The sequence below is a fragment of the Micromys minutus genome, assembly GCF_963924665.1.
Source record: "Micromys minutus genome assembly, chromosome: 25".
Lineage (NCBI taxonomy): Eukaryota > Metazoa > Chordata > Mammalia > Rodentia > Muridae > Micromys > Micromys minutus.
In genome coordinates this window covers 1456837-1468520 of record NC_137960.1, presented here as the reverse complement: position 1 = coordinate 1468520, position 11684 = coordinate 1456837, and the positions used below count along the sequence as shown (strand labels likewise).

Genomic DNA, 11684 nt, shown 5'->3' with positions numbered 1-11684 from the left:
AAATTATCAGTGATTAAGAAGAGACCAGCGTCACTAAGGTGAAATCTCAGAGAAGTGTTTCCTGTGAGCACAGAGAAGCTGTGGTCTAGAGGCAGCCACGTTGTTCCTCGTGCTGCAGAGTGGATCACAAGCATTGGACATTGTTGCTTACACAGTTGGGAGTTTGGTTTTGCTTTATTCAGATTGTGACTGTGGCCTGGTCTTTCTCTCTTGAAGTAAGAAAGTGTTTTACGGGAGCCCACAGTTGAGAGACTTTGAATTTTAGACTGGCTATTTTAAAGGGACTTGAAAATTGAATGTGTTTGAATTTTTAAAAACTGTGGGACTTTTAACATCATTTATGTGAGATCCTTGGAGATGAGCAAGAAAGGAAGAGTTGCAGCTTAGTGATATGTATGTCATGTTGGCAAGGGGTCAATTGTAAGGATGGCTTTGTGTCGAATAAGTTAGTCATCAGAGAGAGGAGCCTCAGTTGAGGAAATGCCTCCATGAGATCCAGCTGTAAGGCATTTTCTCAATTACTGATCAGTGTGGGAGGGCCCAGCCCATGGTGGGTGGTGCCATCCCTGGGCTGTTGGTCCTGGGCTCTATAAGAAAGCAGGCTGAGTAAGCCAGGGAAAGCAAGCCAGTAATAACATCCCTCCATGGCCTCTGCATCAGCTCCACTCTCCAAGTTTCTGCCCAGTGTGAGTTCTGTCCTGAAGTCCTTTGGTGAGGAACAATGACGTTGGAAGTGTAAGCTGAATAAACCCTTTCCCTCTGACCAAGCCAGCTTAGTCAGTAAACAGGGTCTTGAGGCAGGGAATGAAGACAGTGAAGAAAAAGACAATTAGACAATACTATAACATGACTCCAGCCAGTGCAGAAGCAGGTTTATTTTTTCAGTCTGCTTTTATACCATTCTAGGTACATACAAAGAACAGGGTCAGTCCTAGGGTGTAAACAGAGTAGTCCAGGAACAAACTAGGCATTAACAAAGGTCCCATGATTACTGTACTCAGGGTCTTAACAAGACCCATCATGATACGAAGAACCTTGGTCTAATGTCAGGTTCTTGCCCAATTCCTAGAAACATCCCCAAAGCTCTCCACAATTCTCCAAAATCCTAACAAATACAGGCTAGCTTACAGTTTCAGAGGGTTGGTTCATTTTCATTATGGTGGGAAACATGGAAATGTTCAGGAAGACATGGTGCTGGAGAAAGAGCTGAGAGTTGCACATTCAGATCAGCAGGCAGCAGGAAAAGAATTCCACAGGAGACCTTGCTTGAGGATCCGAGACCTCTAGGGGTGGCGACACACCTCTAACAAACCCACACCTCCTCCAGAAAGGCTGTACCTCCCAGTAGTGCCAAGCCCTTTGAGTCTACTGGGACAATTTCACTCAAACTACCAAAGAAATTGAGCTGTACTTGGGACAAAATATGCATTAAGGGATGGCTGGGGTGAGGTATGGGGGGCCTTCCCTGTGCTTCCCCAGCAGAGAGTTGGGGATTTTGCAGCTCTGATTCCCCAGCAGTGAAGTGCTTTATACAGGTTTTCCAGAACAAAGATGGGCCAATAATTATCCAAGAAGTACAGATTGTGTTTGAGTTTTCATTATATGTCCAGGGTTACAAGTCCTGGCTGGTCCCATGGGGAGAGCTCCTGGCTTGCCAGCGGCAGGCTTGGTGGCCATCTTGGCTGGGAGGCAGAGAGACCTTTTCCAGGGAGATTAGACATAGAGTAGGCGCTCTGTAGGCGAAGGCCATCTCCGTGCCTCCCCAAGGTGGATCCGATGAAAAGGGGCAGTCCACTGTAGAGAGCTTTTGGTGCCGCTCCTAGCAATGTAGAAACTTGTCCCTGGACTCAAGGAAGTAGATTTAGATAAGAACTTTCACATTTGGGCTAATGCAAGGATGAAGGTGGATACAGCCTAGGAATGTGTGACTTCCCTTTTGTCTTGGCAATTCTGACCCCATTCCCCATCAGACCCAGTGACTCTGAGGACTTTGTTTGAATACTACCTGGTGTGATCTCTTTGTTCTTTGCCTTAATCACTGAGAACTGCCCTGTTCTCTGCAAGTACCTAGAATGATATAAAAGCAGACTGGGAAAAAAAAAATCAAGCCACTTCAGCCTCAGCACTGGCTGGAGTCACATTGTAGTATTGTCTAATTTTCTTTTTCTTTTCAGTGCTCACTCCCTCCATTGAGACCCTGTTGACTTACTGAGCTGGCTTGCTCAGTCCCTCAGTCCGAGGCTTCACAGCATTTATTGTCATGGTGGAAAATGGATGTGTAAAACCACACACCCACTACTCAACTTCTGTCTTAGACCAAAGCAAGTCTTATAAAAACAATGTTTAATTGGGGCTGGCTGATCTCATCTCCATGCCTGATGTCAAAGCGGTCTTCAGATCTTCAACTCCTTTTTCATCTTTGTTTACAGCAACAAACTTACTTCTTTCTCCTGGGCTGGTTCCACTCCCTGTTAGCAGCTTTCTTGGTAGGTATCCCTACTGTGGCATTTTTAACATCTTTGGGTCTCCAAGGCAGCTTCAATGTTACAGCTTCTTGTTTCAATGTCTGGAATCCAAACATGATCTTCTAGGCTCCTCCAAGGGCTGGCTTCACTTGTCCAGCTCTGCCCTCTGTAGCACTTCAAGCTCAGGTTGATTCACTACACCTTTGCTGTTGTTCTTGGTGAGCATCCCACAGTACTGGCATCTCCTAATATACTGGGGTCCTCCGTTGCAATTAGGCTTCACCAATAGCCTCTCATAGGCTCCCTTTATGGTGCCAAACCTCAAATCCTTTGCATGACCCCTTCCATCCTGGATTGTCAACTACAACTGAAGCTGCACTTTCACCAATAGCCTTCCATGGCCTCTCACAGTCCCCAGCCTCAGCTGTTCTTTATGATGCCTTCATGCCTTCAAAGCCAGTACCACCCGGGTGATTCTTACACATTACCAAGTACAACTTCAGCATGAGGTACAACCTTGGCTATCTCTGGAACACAGCTTTTTGTCCTCTCAGAAAATACTTCCCAGAAGATTTCACCTTAGTGATGCTGGTCTCTTCTTAATCACCACTAATCTCTTAGTTCCAGCTGACCAGCATCAATTGTCCCAGTGGTCTCCTTCTCTTAAATATAAGGCCAGAGTCATATGGCCGCAGCTGCCAAGTTCTGCTGCTTGCAGGAGCTGGAACATGCCCCTTTGTTCTGCTACATTATCACTAGATTCCTCTTTTCTAACTTTACCGCCTAAGCTTGGGCTGTCCTGAGTCTTTTTCTGTAGATTGGCCTTGAATTTAGAGATCTGTATGTCAATCTCCTGGGATTAAAGGTATGTGTCACCACACCTGAATTTCTTTGACTCCTGGGATTTAAGGTTTGTACTAAATTGCCTGGAGCTAATTTAGCTGGGTGGGGTCTTGCCCCAAGGTCCTTACTTCCTTAATTCAATTTAAAATTCTTGAACCCGGGATTTTAACTCCATTTCACTTCCTAATGATCCTTTAATACTCGAACCATATTTTGTATCTTTCCTTTCTTAACTTGCTCTTTTTCATTAAAATGCTCTTCATAAGGGTGAGCTTTAGTAACCACTCAACAGAATTTACACCAGACTGTTTTGAGACTTCCTTTTTCAAAGCAATTAGTCTAAATCTCTTCATTTTAAACTCAGGCAGACTCTTTGGACAAGGGCAAAAAGCAGCCATGTTCTTCACCAAAATACTACAAAAACAGTCTGTTGGCCACATACTGAAATTCTCCACTGAAGCTGCTTGATCCAAGTGAGCACATTTCAAATCACTCTCAGTAACAATGTCTTCCATATTCTTATTAGGACAGCCCATTAAGTCCCATTTAAAGCCTTCTACCACTTTCCAAGTCCAAAGTCCCAAAATCCACCTTCTTCCAAACAAAAGTATGGTCAGGCCTATCACAGCAATACCCCAGTCCCTATATCTCTTCTGCAGGGAGGAATGTCTGGGAAGGAGAGCTTATTGGCTAGGCTTATTAGGTATCTCATTGGAATGGAGATCGGTCTGAAGCCTAAGTCTTGTCTCTTTTCTCCATCTAATGTGGGAGGCTTGGGGTGCTGCCCTTACCTGATGGCTGTGGCTAGTGACAGGGGCCTAGTGCCCCAGAGCAGGCAAAGCTCCTTTTAGTTTTAGCTCAACTGTGGACCAGGCTACCTTGTTCCTGGTTCCTCTTCCAGAGAGCTTCTCATCTTCAGGAACAGATGGGGCAGGACAGTTCTTTCTTCTGTAGGGTGGGAACAACCAGTGTGAAGTTAACTGTGAGGATATCCGAGAACAAAACATGTGTGTGTGTGCACATACGTGCTATGTACACAATGCACTTGTTCATGTGAAAGGCCATAATTCTTATACAGACCACTATAGTCGCATAGTCACTCAGGTATCACACACACACACACACACACACACACACACACACTTTCTGTTACATGCTTGTCTCATTCACTGGTGTACTTAGGAGCTGGCTAATTTCCACTTAATCTCTTATAAGAATTTCAGGCATTTGAGGGAGGAGAGCCTGAGATGGTTTATCCCATGAGAGGCAGGCTCACTTCCCAGGTGCTTTGGGACTCTTTGGGCATCACAGGTGCTGTTCCTGGAACCTGCATCCAGACATGGGGTATCCATGCTCGGCGGGAGATGCTGGAGGCTGGAAACAGCCATCTCAGCAGCTGTCCTTGGTGTCCGGGTGCCTGTGACCTTGGCGGTATAACAGTTTCCAGAACCTCTCACCTGCAGTTTCTCAGCCTCTCAGCCTGGAGCTACACCACAGAAAGTCACCATATTGACCCAATGGCAAGTTTACAACGTGAGTTTTGACCCTCCTTCCAACACAGGGCACCCAGACCGCCTTTTTCCTACCTGAATTCTGTAGCAGGTAAGTCCACACAGATGCTGTCTATGCCAAATAAAAGAAAAACAACACATGGACACACAGGATGATCGCTTGAGTGATACATCTGCTCCCAGCATATACTCCTGCCGTGGATGTGGCGAGCTGAAGAGGCTCTGGGAAGGGAAAAGAAAGTTGGAGAGGCCTGGCTCTGCTCGGGTCTCCAGAAGGGCTTCTGCTTTCTTTGGCAACAGGCTTTGTGCCCCTATTCTCTCCTTACCCCATCTCAGGGTGAGGGGCTGAGGCAGCCCCTCATGTTCCACATGGCATGTGTAATTCTGCTCCTTCCCAGAAGGCACCACCACAGATGCCCACTTCTGGAAGGTTCCATCCCCTGAAGGCCTGGTCTCTACAAACTCCATGTCCTGGGTCAGGTCCTCCCCATTGAAATGCCAGGTCAGGGTGATGTCAGCAGGGTAGAAGCCCAGGGCCCAGCACCTCAGGGTGACATCACCTCCAGGTCTGAGATGTTGTGTCACTTTTGTCTGCGGAGAGACTGCAGTAGACAGACAGACACTGGTGTCTCCAGTGGAAAAGGAGGAAACACCCCCAAAGATCCCTGAGACACATTTAGAGAGTAGAGACCTCAGGTGACCACAGTCTAGGAGACTCTGAAAGCATTCGCATCTGCGTGTGGGAAGCTGCCCCCAGCACATCAGACCCACCCAGATAGTCTATACTGTGATGCCAGAGTCTGCAGGAGCTCTCACCCTGCTGCCCCAGGGAGGGTGGCTGGGCTTGCAAAGTGTCATTACCAGTTTGGGTAAGGTTCTCTCCTCTCATAGCTAAGTATCTCCGCAGCCATAGGACACATTCCTCCTCCAAGTAGGTCTTCTCTTTCTCCAGCCAGTACTCATCGTTTTCCCACTTGCGTTTGGTGTAGCCAGCAATGAAGGTGGCTGCTGTGTACTGCACAGAGTCCAAGTCCAGGGTCAGGTAGTCCCTGCCATCGTAGCCGTACTGCCAGTGCCCCGTGGTCCTGCCGTCCTGCGTCTCACAGCCGTATGTGAACTGGAGCGTGTGAGGGCCTAGAAGCCCCCGGACAGGCCTGTCAGTAACCTCAGATGTGTTTCCCAGGCCTCCTCTTCATGGTCCCTGCTGCCCTAGCCCCTCTCCCAGTTTCTCTGGGTTCTCCTTAGAGGATGGATGTTCACACTCTAGATAACCTAGTCTGCCTTTCACTGATACCTTTGAAGTGCTGTCAGCTCTGTCAGGGGCCAGGCCCAAGATGCTTTGGGCTTTGGGTCATAGCAAATGGGTCTGTAGCTAGAGCTTGGGCTTTGCTGTCTTTTTGCGGGTTATTCACCCTCTGTGGCTCTGTTCACCTTGTGCACAAGCCTTGAGCGTGGCCACAGGACTCCTGTGCACACTCCCAAGAGCAGAGCATGGCGTACAGACATGATGGTAAAGGACATACTATGCTCAGCATCTCTCCTCGAGGTTCTAGAGGATGCAAACACTCATGTGTCAGGTGTAGTGGCGCACGCTTGCAATCCTGTAACTGGGGAGGTGCGGTGGTCATGCTGAGCTGCATAGTGAATTAGTGGCCAGCTTGGGCTCCTTGAGTCCTCATCTTGAAACAAACAAAACAAAAAACCCAAACCGAACCAGACTAACCACTGACCACCAAGAGAACAGGCTTTAATGCTGAAGAATTCTTTTAACAAATTGCAAAGTCCAATGTAAACGGATTGCCTGACCGGTTTAGATCCTCCTCTGTCCCGTGGGTTTCAGGTCTAAGCTCTTTAGCCAATAAATGGGACTGTATGTGTCTCTTCCACACCACAAGTTTCTGAAGGTGTGACCACTTACATGGCCAGTCTTGTGGAATCGCTGATTATTTTAGGATCAGCGATCTCATCCATGAACTCCCCATAGTTCCACACTAGCCTGCAGGCCCTTCACAGTCTGGTTTCAGTAGTGCTGAGCAGTGTGGGAGATATTTGCTAAAAACCTTTCATCTAAAATCTGTTTTCTGAGCTCATTCTGCTGAATCCTACCCTGCACTTGGCTGCACCGTGACTGCTGGTTGTATGAGAATTGTCTGTCTGTCTATCTGCCTGCCTGCCTGACTGTCTCTTAGACAAGCTATTATACTTTAGCTCAGACTGTCCTAGAATTCATTATGTGTAGTTCAAACTGGTGTTGAATGTGAGGCACCTATCCTGCCTCAGCCTTCCGAGTGCTGAATGATTTACGAGTGTGAGTCACCACGCCTATCCTGTCTTTTGCATCCCTCACAGATGCACATCGGACCCATCCCCTGGTTTTAGGTTCGAAACTCGGTGGCCCTGGTGTCTCCTCGCCTTTTTTAGCCAATGATGGCAAATATTTGTACATCTCATTTGGGTTTCAAAGAGGCACTGGCCTCAGGGTCACAAGGCTCTTGAGACATCCGAATGCCTGTCCATAGAAACTGTAGGTGCTTTGAAGACAAATGCTTTCTTGTGTTTTCTGGTTCCTGCCTCCCAAAAGATGCACACTGTGTGTACATCTGTGACTCATTTGGCAGGTGAATGTCAAACAGACCTTGAGCTCTGGGAGCAGATGTGGCCAGCCTGTTTTCAAGGGACAGTCTGTCAGGGCACTGAAGGATTAGGTAAGGCAGGTAAGTTTTCCTGCCGCCATTACCAGGAACATACCTGCTTGCTGGTGGAAGCCATCTGCTCTCTGACTCTGGGCACCAGAACTGTTGTAGTATTTTTGAATGTTTCTCAGGCTCAACTGGAAAATCTTCATCAGATTGGTGAAAACCTGGGTCTCATGAGCAAAGTAATGTGGATTTTCCCTCAGCCAGTCAACACAAGGCTCTGCCTTCCTGTTCCTACTGTCGTAGTGGATGAAGGGCTGGTTATCTACAAAACCACTGGCAAAAAATGCAGGAACTCCTGGGCCGGGCTCGGTCACGGCTGAGTAAGAATAGTGCAGAGAATGTGATCCTGAGGTAAGAAAAGGGTTTAGTGTGAGGTAGGTAGTGAGTGAGGGCCCAGGAATGAGACATTTCATAACAACCCACTAGCCAAGAGAATCAGACTCCACACCACACTAGGATAACTCCTAACCAACAGAGTGTGAGTGTAAGGGTTAGAGAAATGGCTCAGTGGTTAAAGTTGCAGCACCTTGATCTCCCCATATCAAGGGGATTTTGATTTTGTTTTTAGTTAAAGAAGTTAGGATACAAAGTAACGGGTTTCATCTTAGCCTATTTGTGCATGTGTGCATTATGCTTGGGTACAGGGTTATTTTGTATCCTAAGTGCCTGGGCCTGAACTCAGGACTCTATATGCTGCGCAGCTACTTTCCCACTGACCTTCATCCCAAGCATGTTTTTCTATTTGTAAAGATTATTTTAGGGACTGAAGATATGACACCTGCTGCTCTTGCAGAGGATCCAAGTTTAGTCGCCCCCCCCCCACCCATGGCTGTTAACAACCACCTGTAACTCTAGTCTCAGGGGATCTGGTGTCTCTTCTGGCTTGTGCAGGTACTTAACGTATGTGATGCGCACCCCACTCCCACCCACCACAGTAAAGGCCAGGAGAGGGTTTCTGATCCCCTGGAAGTAGAATTACCAGTGGTTGTACTGGGAACTGAAGTCCCACTCTGCAAGAGCAGTATGTATTCTTTACTAGTGAACCACCTCAGCTGTCTCTGTCATTAGACTTAGTTACTATTTGGACCACCTCCACAGCCCCTGCCATTAGACTCTGTTACCATTTGAACCAACTCAGCAGCCTCTGCCATTAGACTATTACCATTTGAACTACCTCTGCAGCCTCTGCCATTAGACTTTGTTGCCATGTGCTCTTCCTCTCACTGTTTGTTCTGTTCCATACTCTGCCCCTTCTCCAGCTGCTTCCATTTCTTTCCTAAACCCAGCTCTGCTGCTTCTGTTTTACCACATGTTCTGTATCCTGCCTCCTATAAGATCTCTTCCATGTTCCCATCTTGTTTTGCAGTGCTCCCATTTATTTAAAAGCACACACACTCATGCGTGTATAATTTTGTTTGTTTTTAAATATTTATTTCTGAGACAGGGTCTCAAGTAGCTGAGGCCAGCCTTGAACTTTTAATCTTTCTGCCTCCACCTCCCAAATGCTGGGACTACAGGTATGCACCATCATATCCAGCACAAAAAAAATCAAATAAAATAAACTGCAGTTCCAGAGACAAGAAAATGTGGTATTTGTCTTTCTGAAGCTGGCTGCTTAGTGTGCTGATTTCATTTGTATCTATCTCTCACAATATAATTTAATTTCACTTAAAAATGGCATAGAATTTCATTTTATAGCCAAGTAAGATTTCATTGTATTGTATCAAATTCTAGTGTGTATTTTTTTTTTTTTTTTTTTTTTTTTTTTTTTTTGAGGCAGGGTTTCTCTGTGTAGCCTTGGCTGTCCTGGAACTCACTCTGTAGAACAGGCTGGCCTTGACTCACAGAGATCAGCCTGCCTTCCGAGTCCTAAGATTAAAGGCACACACCACCATCTCCTGCTTTGCTTTTTCTTGTCCAATTGTCTCTGGATACACACCCAGGCAGGATTTCCAGGATTTCCAGGTTGTGGGTGTTTCTGTTTGGAAGGATGAGTAGGCCACCCACATCCTGAAATATATACAATAGTTATTTTTCTGGGGTTGGGTGGAGTCTTGCAGCAACCAGCCCAGGGTTACCTAGAACTCAGCAATCCTCCTTCTCAGTCTTCCAGATGATTATAGAATCCCAGGTGTGAGGTGCCATACCATGTAACCTCCAAAAAATGATGATGATGATGATGACTATAGAGAGATCATCTAGTGTATTATATGGGTGCCTCACCTGTCCATTTAAAAGCCTACAGTGTAAGTGGGAAATAGACGTGGGACATCAGGAAGAGAAAAAAAATTTTGAGAGAGGAGTCAAGGAGAGGAGCCCGAGAAAAGGTGAGGAGACAGGCACATGGACCCGTGATTCCTGAGCCACATGGCAAAATGCAGCTTAAAATAAATGGGTATTTTTAGTTATGATCTAGTCAGAGTAGAGTCTGGCTAGCTATATGGCCAAAGTGTTTGTAAATATAATTTGAGTCTTCGAGCCTGGGGCTGGCAGGAGGAATGATACCAGGGAGACTGCTCAGCCAGTAAAGTCACCTGCTGCCACCCTATGGTGGAAGGAGACCCGATCGGGTTGTCCTCTAACCTCCACATCTGGGCTGTAGTATGGGTTGCAGGCTATATACACACATGAGCATACACAAACATGCACACACATGACCACATGTGCTATACACATGAGTCACACAAACTTGCATATGAATAAATCTACAGTGTGTACAGTATGTACCTTATAAATATGCAGGTCACAGAAGTAGAGAGGTTGTTGGGGAGACAGCTCAGCTGTTAAGAGCACTTACTGCTCTTCCAGAGGACAGTGGTGTAGTTAGTTCTGAGCACCACCTGGAGGGCTCTCTTCTGACCTCTGGCATGTCTACCCACATACAAGCAACTAAAACCACATTAGAATGTAAGGAAAGGGCTGGTTTGGTGGTGCATGCCCTTTAACCCCAACTCCTGGAAGTTCGAGGCCAGCCTTGTAAACAGTTTGAAGACAGCCAGAGCTACTAAGAGAGACCTAGTCTTCAGCAAAATGTCCAGAGGTTCCCGGTTGGAGGTTTTTCTGCCTTAAATTTACCCAGCGATGATGTGGCACACAGCCCACTTCCCAACACTACTCACTGGCTCTGCTGTCCCCGGGGTGGCTCAGGAACCAGAAGATAAGAATCCACATGATGTCAGGACAAGTTTTAAGTCTTTTTCTGTCCCGAGAAACTAGCTCCAGAGCTTGAAACTTCCTGGCAGGAAATCAGTCACTGAAAGTGGGGCGGGGCATTTTTTACAACGGCTGCAAAAAAAAAAAAAAAAAAAAAAAAAAGAAACAACGAAGTTTAGGGGGTGTTCCTGCAGTGCTCCCCACTAGGGAGGGGTTTTTTTTGTTTGTTTTTGTATTTTTTGTGGGGATGGATCTCCTGGCTTGCAGGCTAGTGGCCTCAAAACAGGGTTTGAGCCCTCTGTATGGCATTTTTGCTGGCTTTGGTACTTTGTCAAAAGCTTGTTTACTTTGGGGGAGTTAGTTAACTGTTGGTCAATCAGCAGCCAGGGCAGACTTTGGAGCCCGCCCTCTTTCCTATCCCGCCCTCACCCCAGCCCTGCCCCACTAGTGAGGGAAATGGTGAAACTGAGAAGTCAAAGTCACTGCAATTTTTTATCTTTTCTACTTCTTGTTAACTACCTTGTATCTTTGTGGACCCGAGTTCGTTTGTGGGATTACTCAAAACATCAGGGGCTCCCAGACAAGGCATCTATTGTTCTAGCTTAGTTTTGCTTTCTTTCTTTCTTTCTTTCTTTCTTTTTTTTAAAGATTGATTTATTATATATAAGTACACTGTAGCTGTCTTCAGACACACACACCAGAAGAGGGCATCAGATCTTATTATACATGGTCATGAGCCACCATGTGGTTACTGGGAATTGAACTCAGAACCTCTGGAAGAGGAGGAGTCAGTGCTCTTAACCACTGAGCCATCTCTCCAGCCCCAGTTTTGCTTTCTGTTTTCTTCTCAGTAGGTACTTCTGTTTTAAAATTTTTTATCTTAAAATTCTGTTTAATTTTGTTTTAAAACTTTTTTTCTTTTAGGAAAAAAGTTTTCTTTTTTTTTTTTTTTTAACTTTGTGTGTATGAGACTGAGTACCACATTTGGGTGGGCACCCAGGGATGTGGCATTG

The 11684-nt window shown here is 46.2% G+C and overlaps 1 protein-coding gene across 1 annotated transcript; it reads right to left on the bottom strand.

Moving 5' to 3' along the window:
- Positions 1 to 862: 862 nt before the first annotated feature.
- On the bottom strand, positions 863 to 10748 carry LOC308437034 (class I histocompatibility antigen, Non-RT1.A alpha-1 chain-like). The gene is made up of 6 exons (XM_080938079.1): positions 10638 to 10748; positions 7568 to 7864; positions 5681 to 5953; positions 5146 to 5421; positions 4895 to 5041; positions 863 to 4256 (listed from the first exon to the last, which is right to left on the bottom strand). The coding sequence occupies exons 1-5, from the start codon at positions 10687 to 10689 to the stop codon at positions 4932 to 4934; spliced, it is 1008 nt and encodes a 335-aa protein (XP_080794205.1). The 5' UTR covers positions 10690 to 10748; the 3' UTR covers positions 863 to 4256; positions 4895 to 4931.
- Positions 10749 to 11684: the final 936 nt, after the last annotated feature.

Bases quoted from the DNA above. Each gene is read 5' to 3' on its own strand.
- LOC308437034 (XM_080938079.1), bottom strand. From the start codon at position 10,689: ATGTGGATTCTTATCTTCTGGTTCCTGAGCCACCCCGGGGACAGCAGA. The intron at 7,865-10,637 runs GTGAGTAGTGTT...TTCTTACCTCAG, and splicing joins CCCCGGGGACAGCAGAGCCA to GATCACATTCTCTGCACTAT. The intron at 5,422-5,680 runs GTAATGACACTT...TGTCTACTGCAG, and splicing joins AGAGAACCTTACCCAAACTG to TCTCTCCGCAGACAAAAGTG.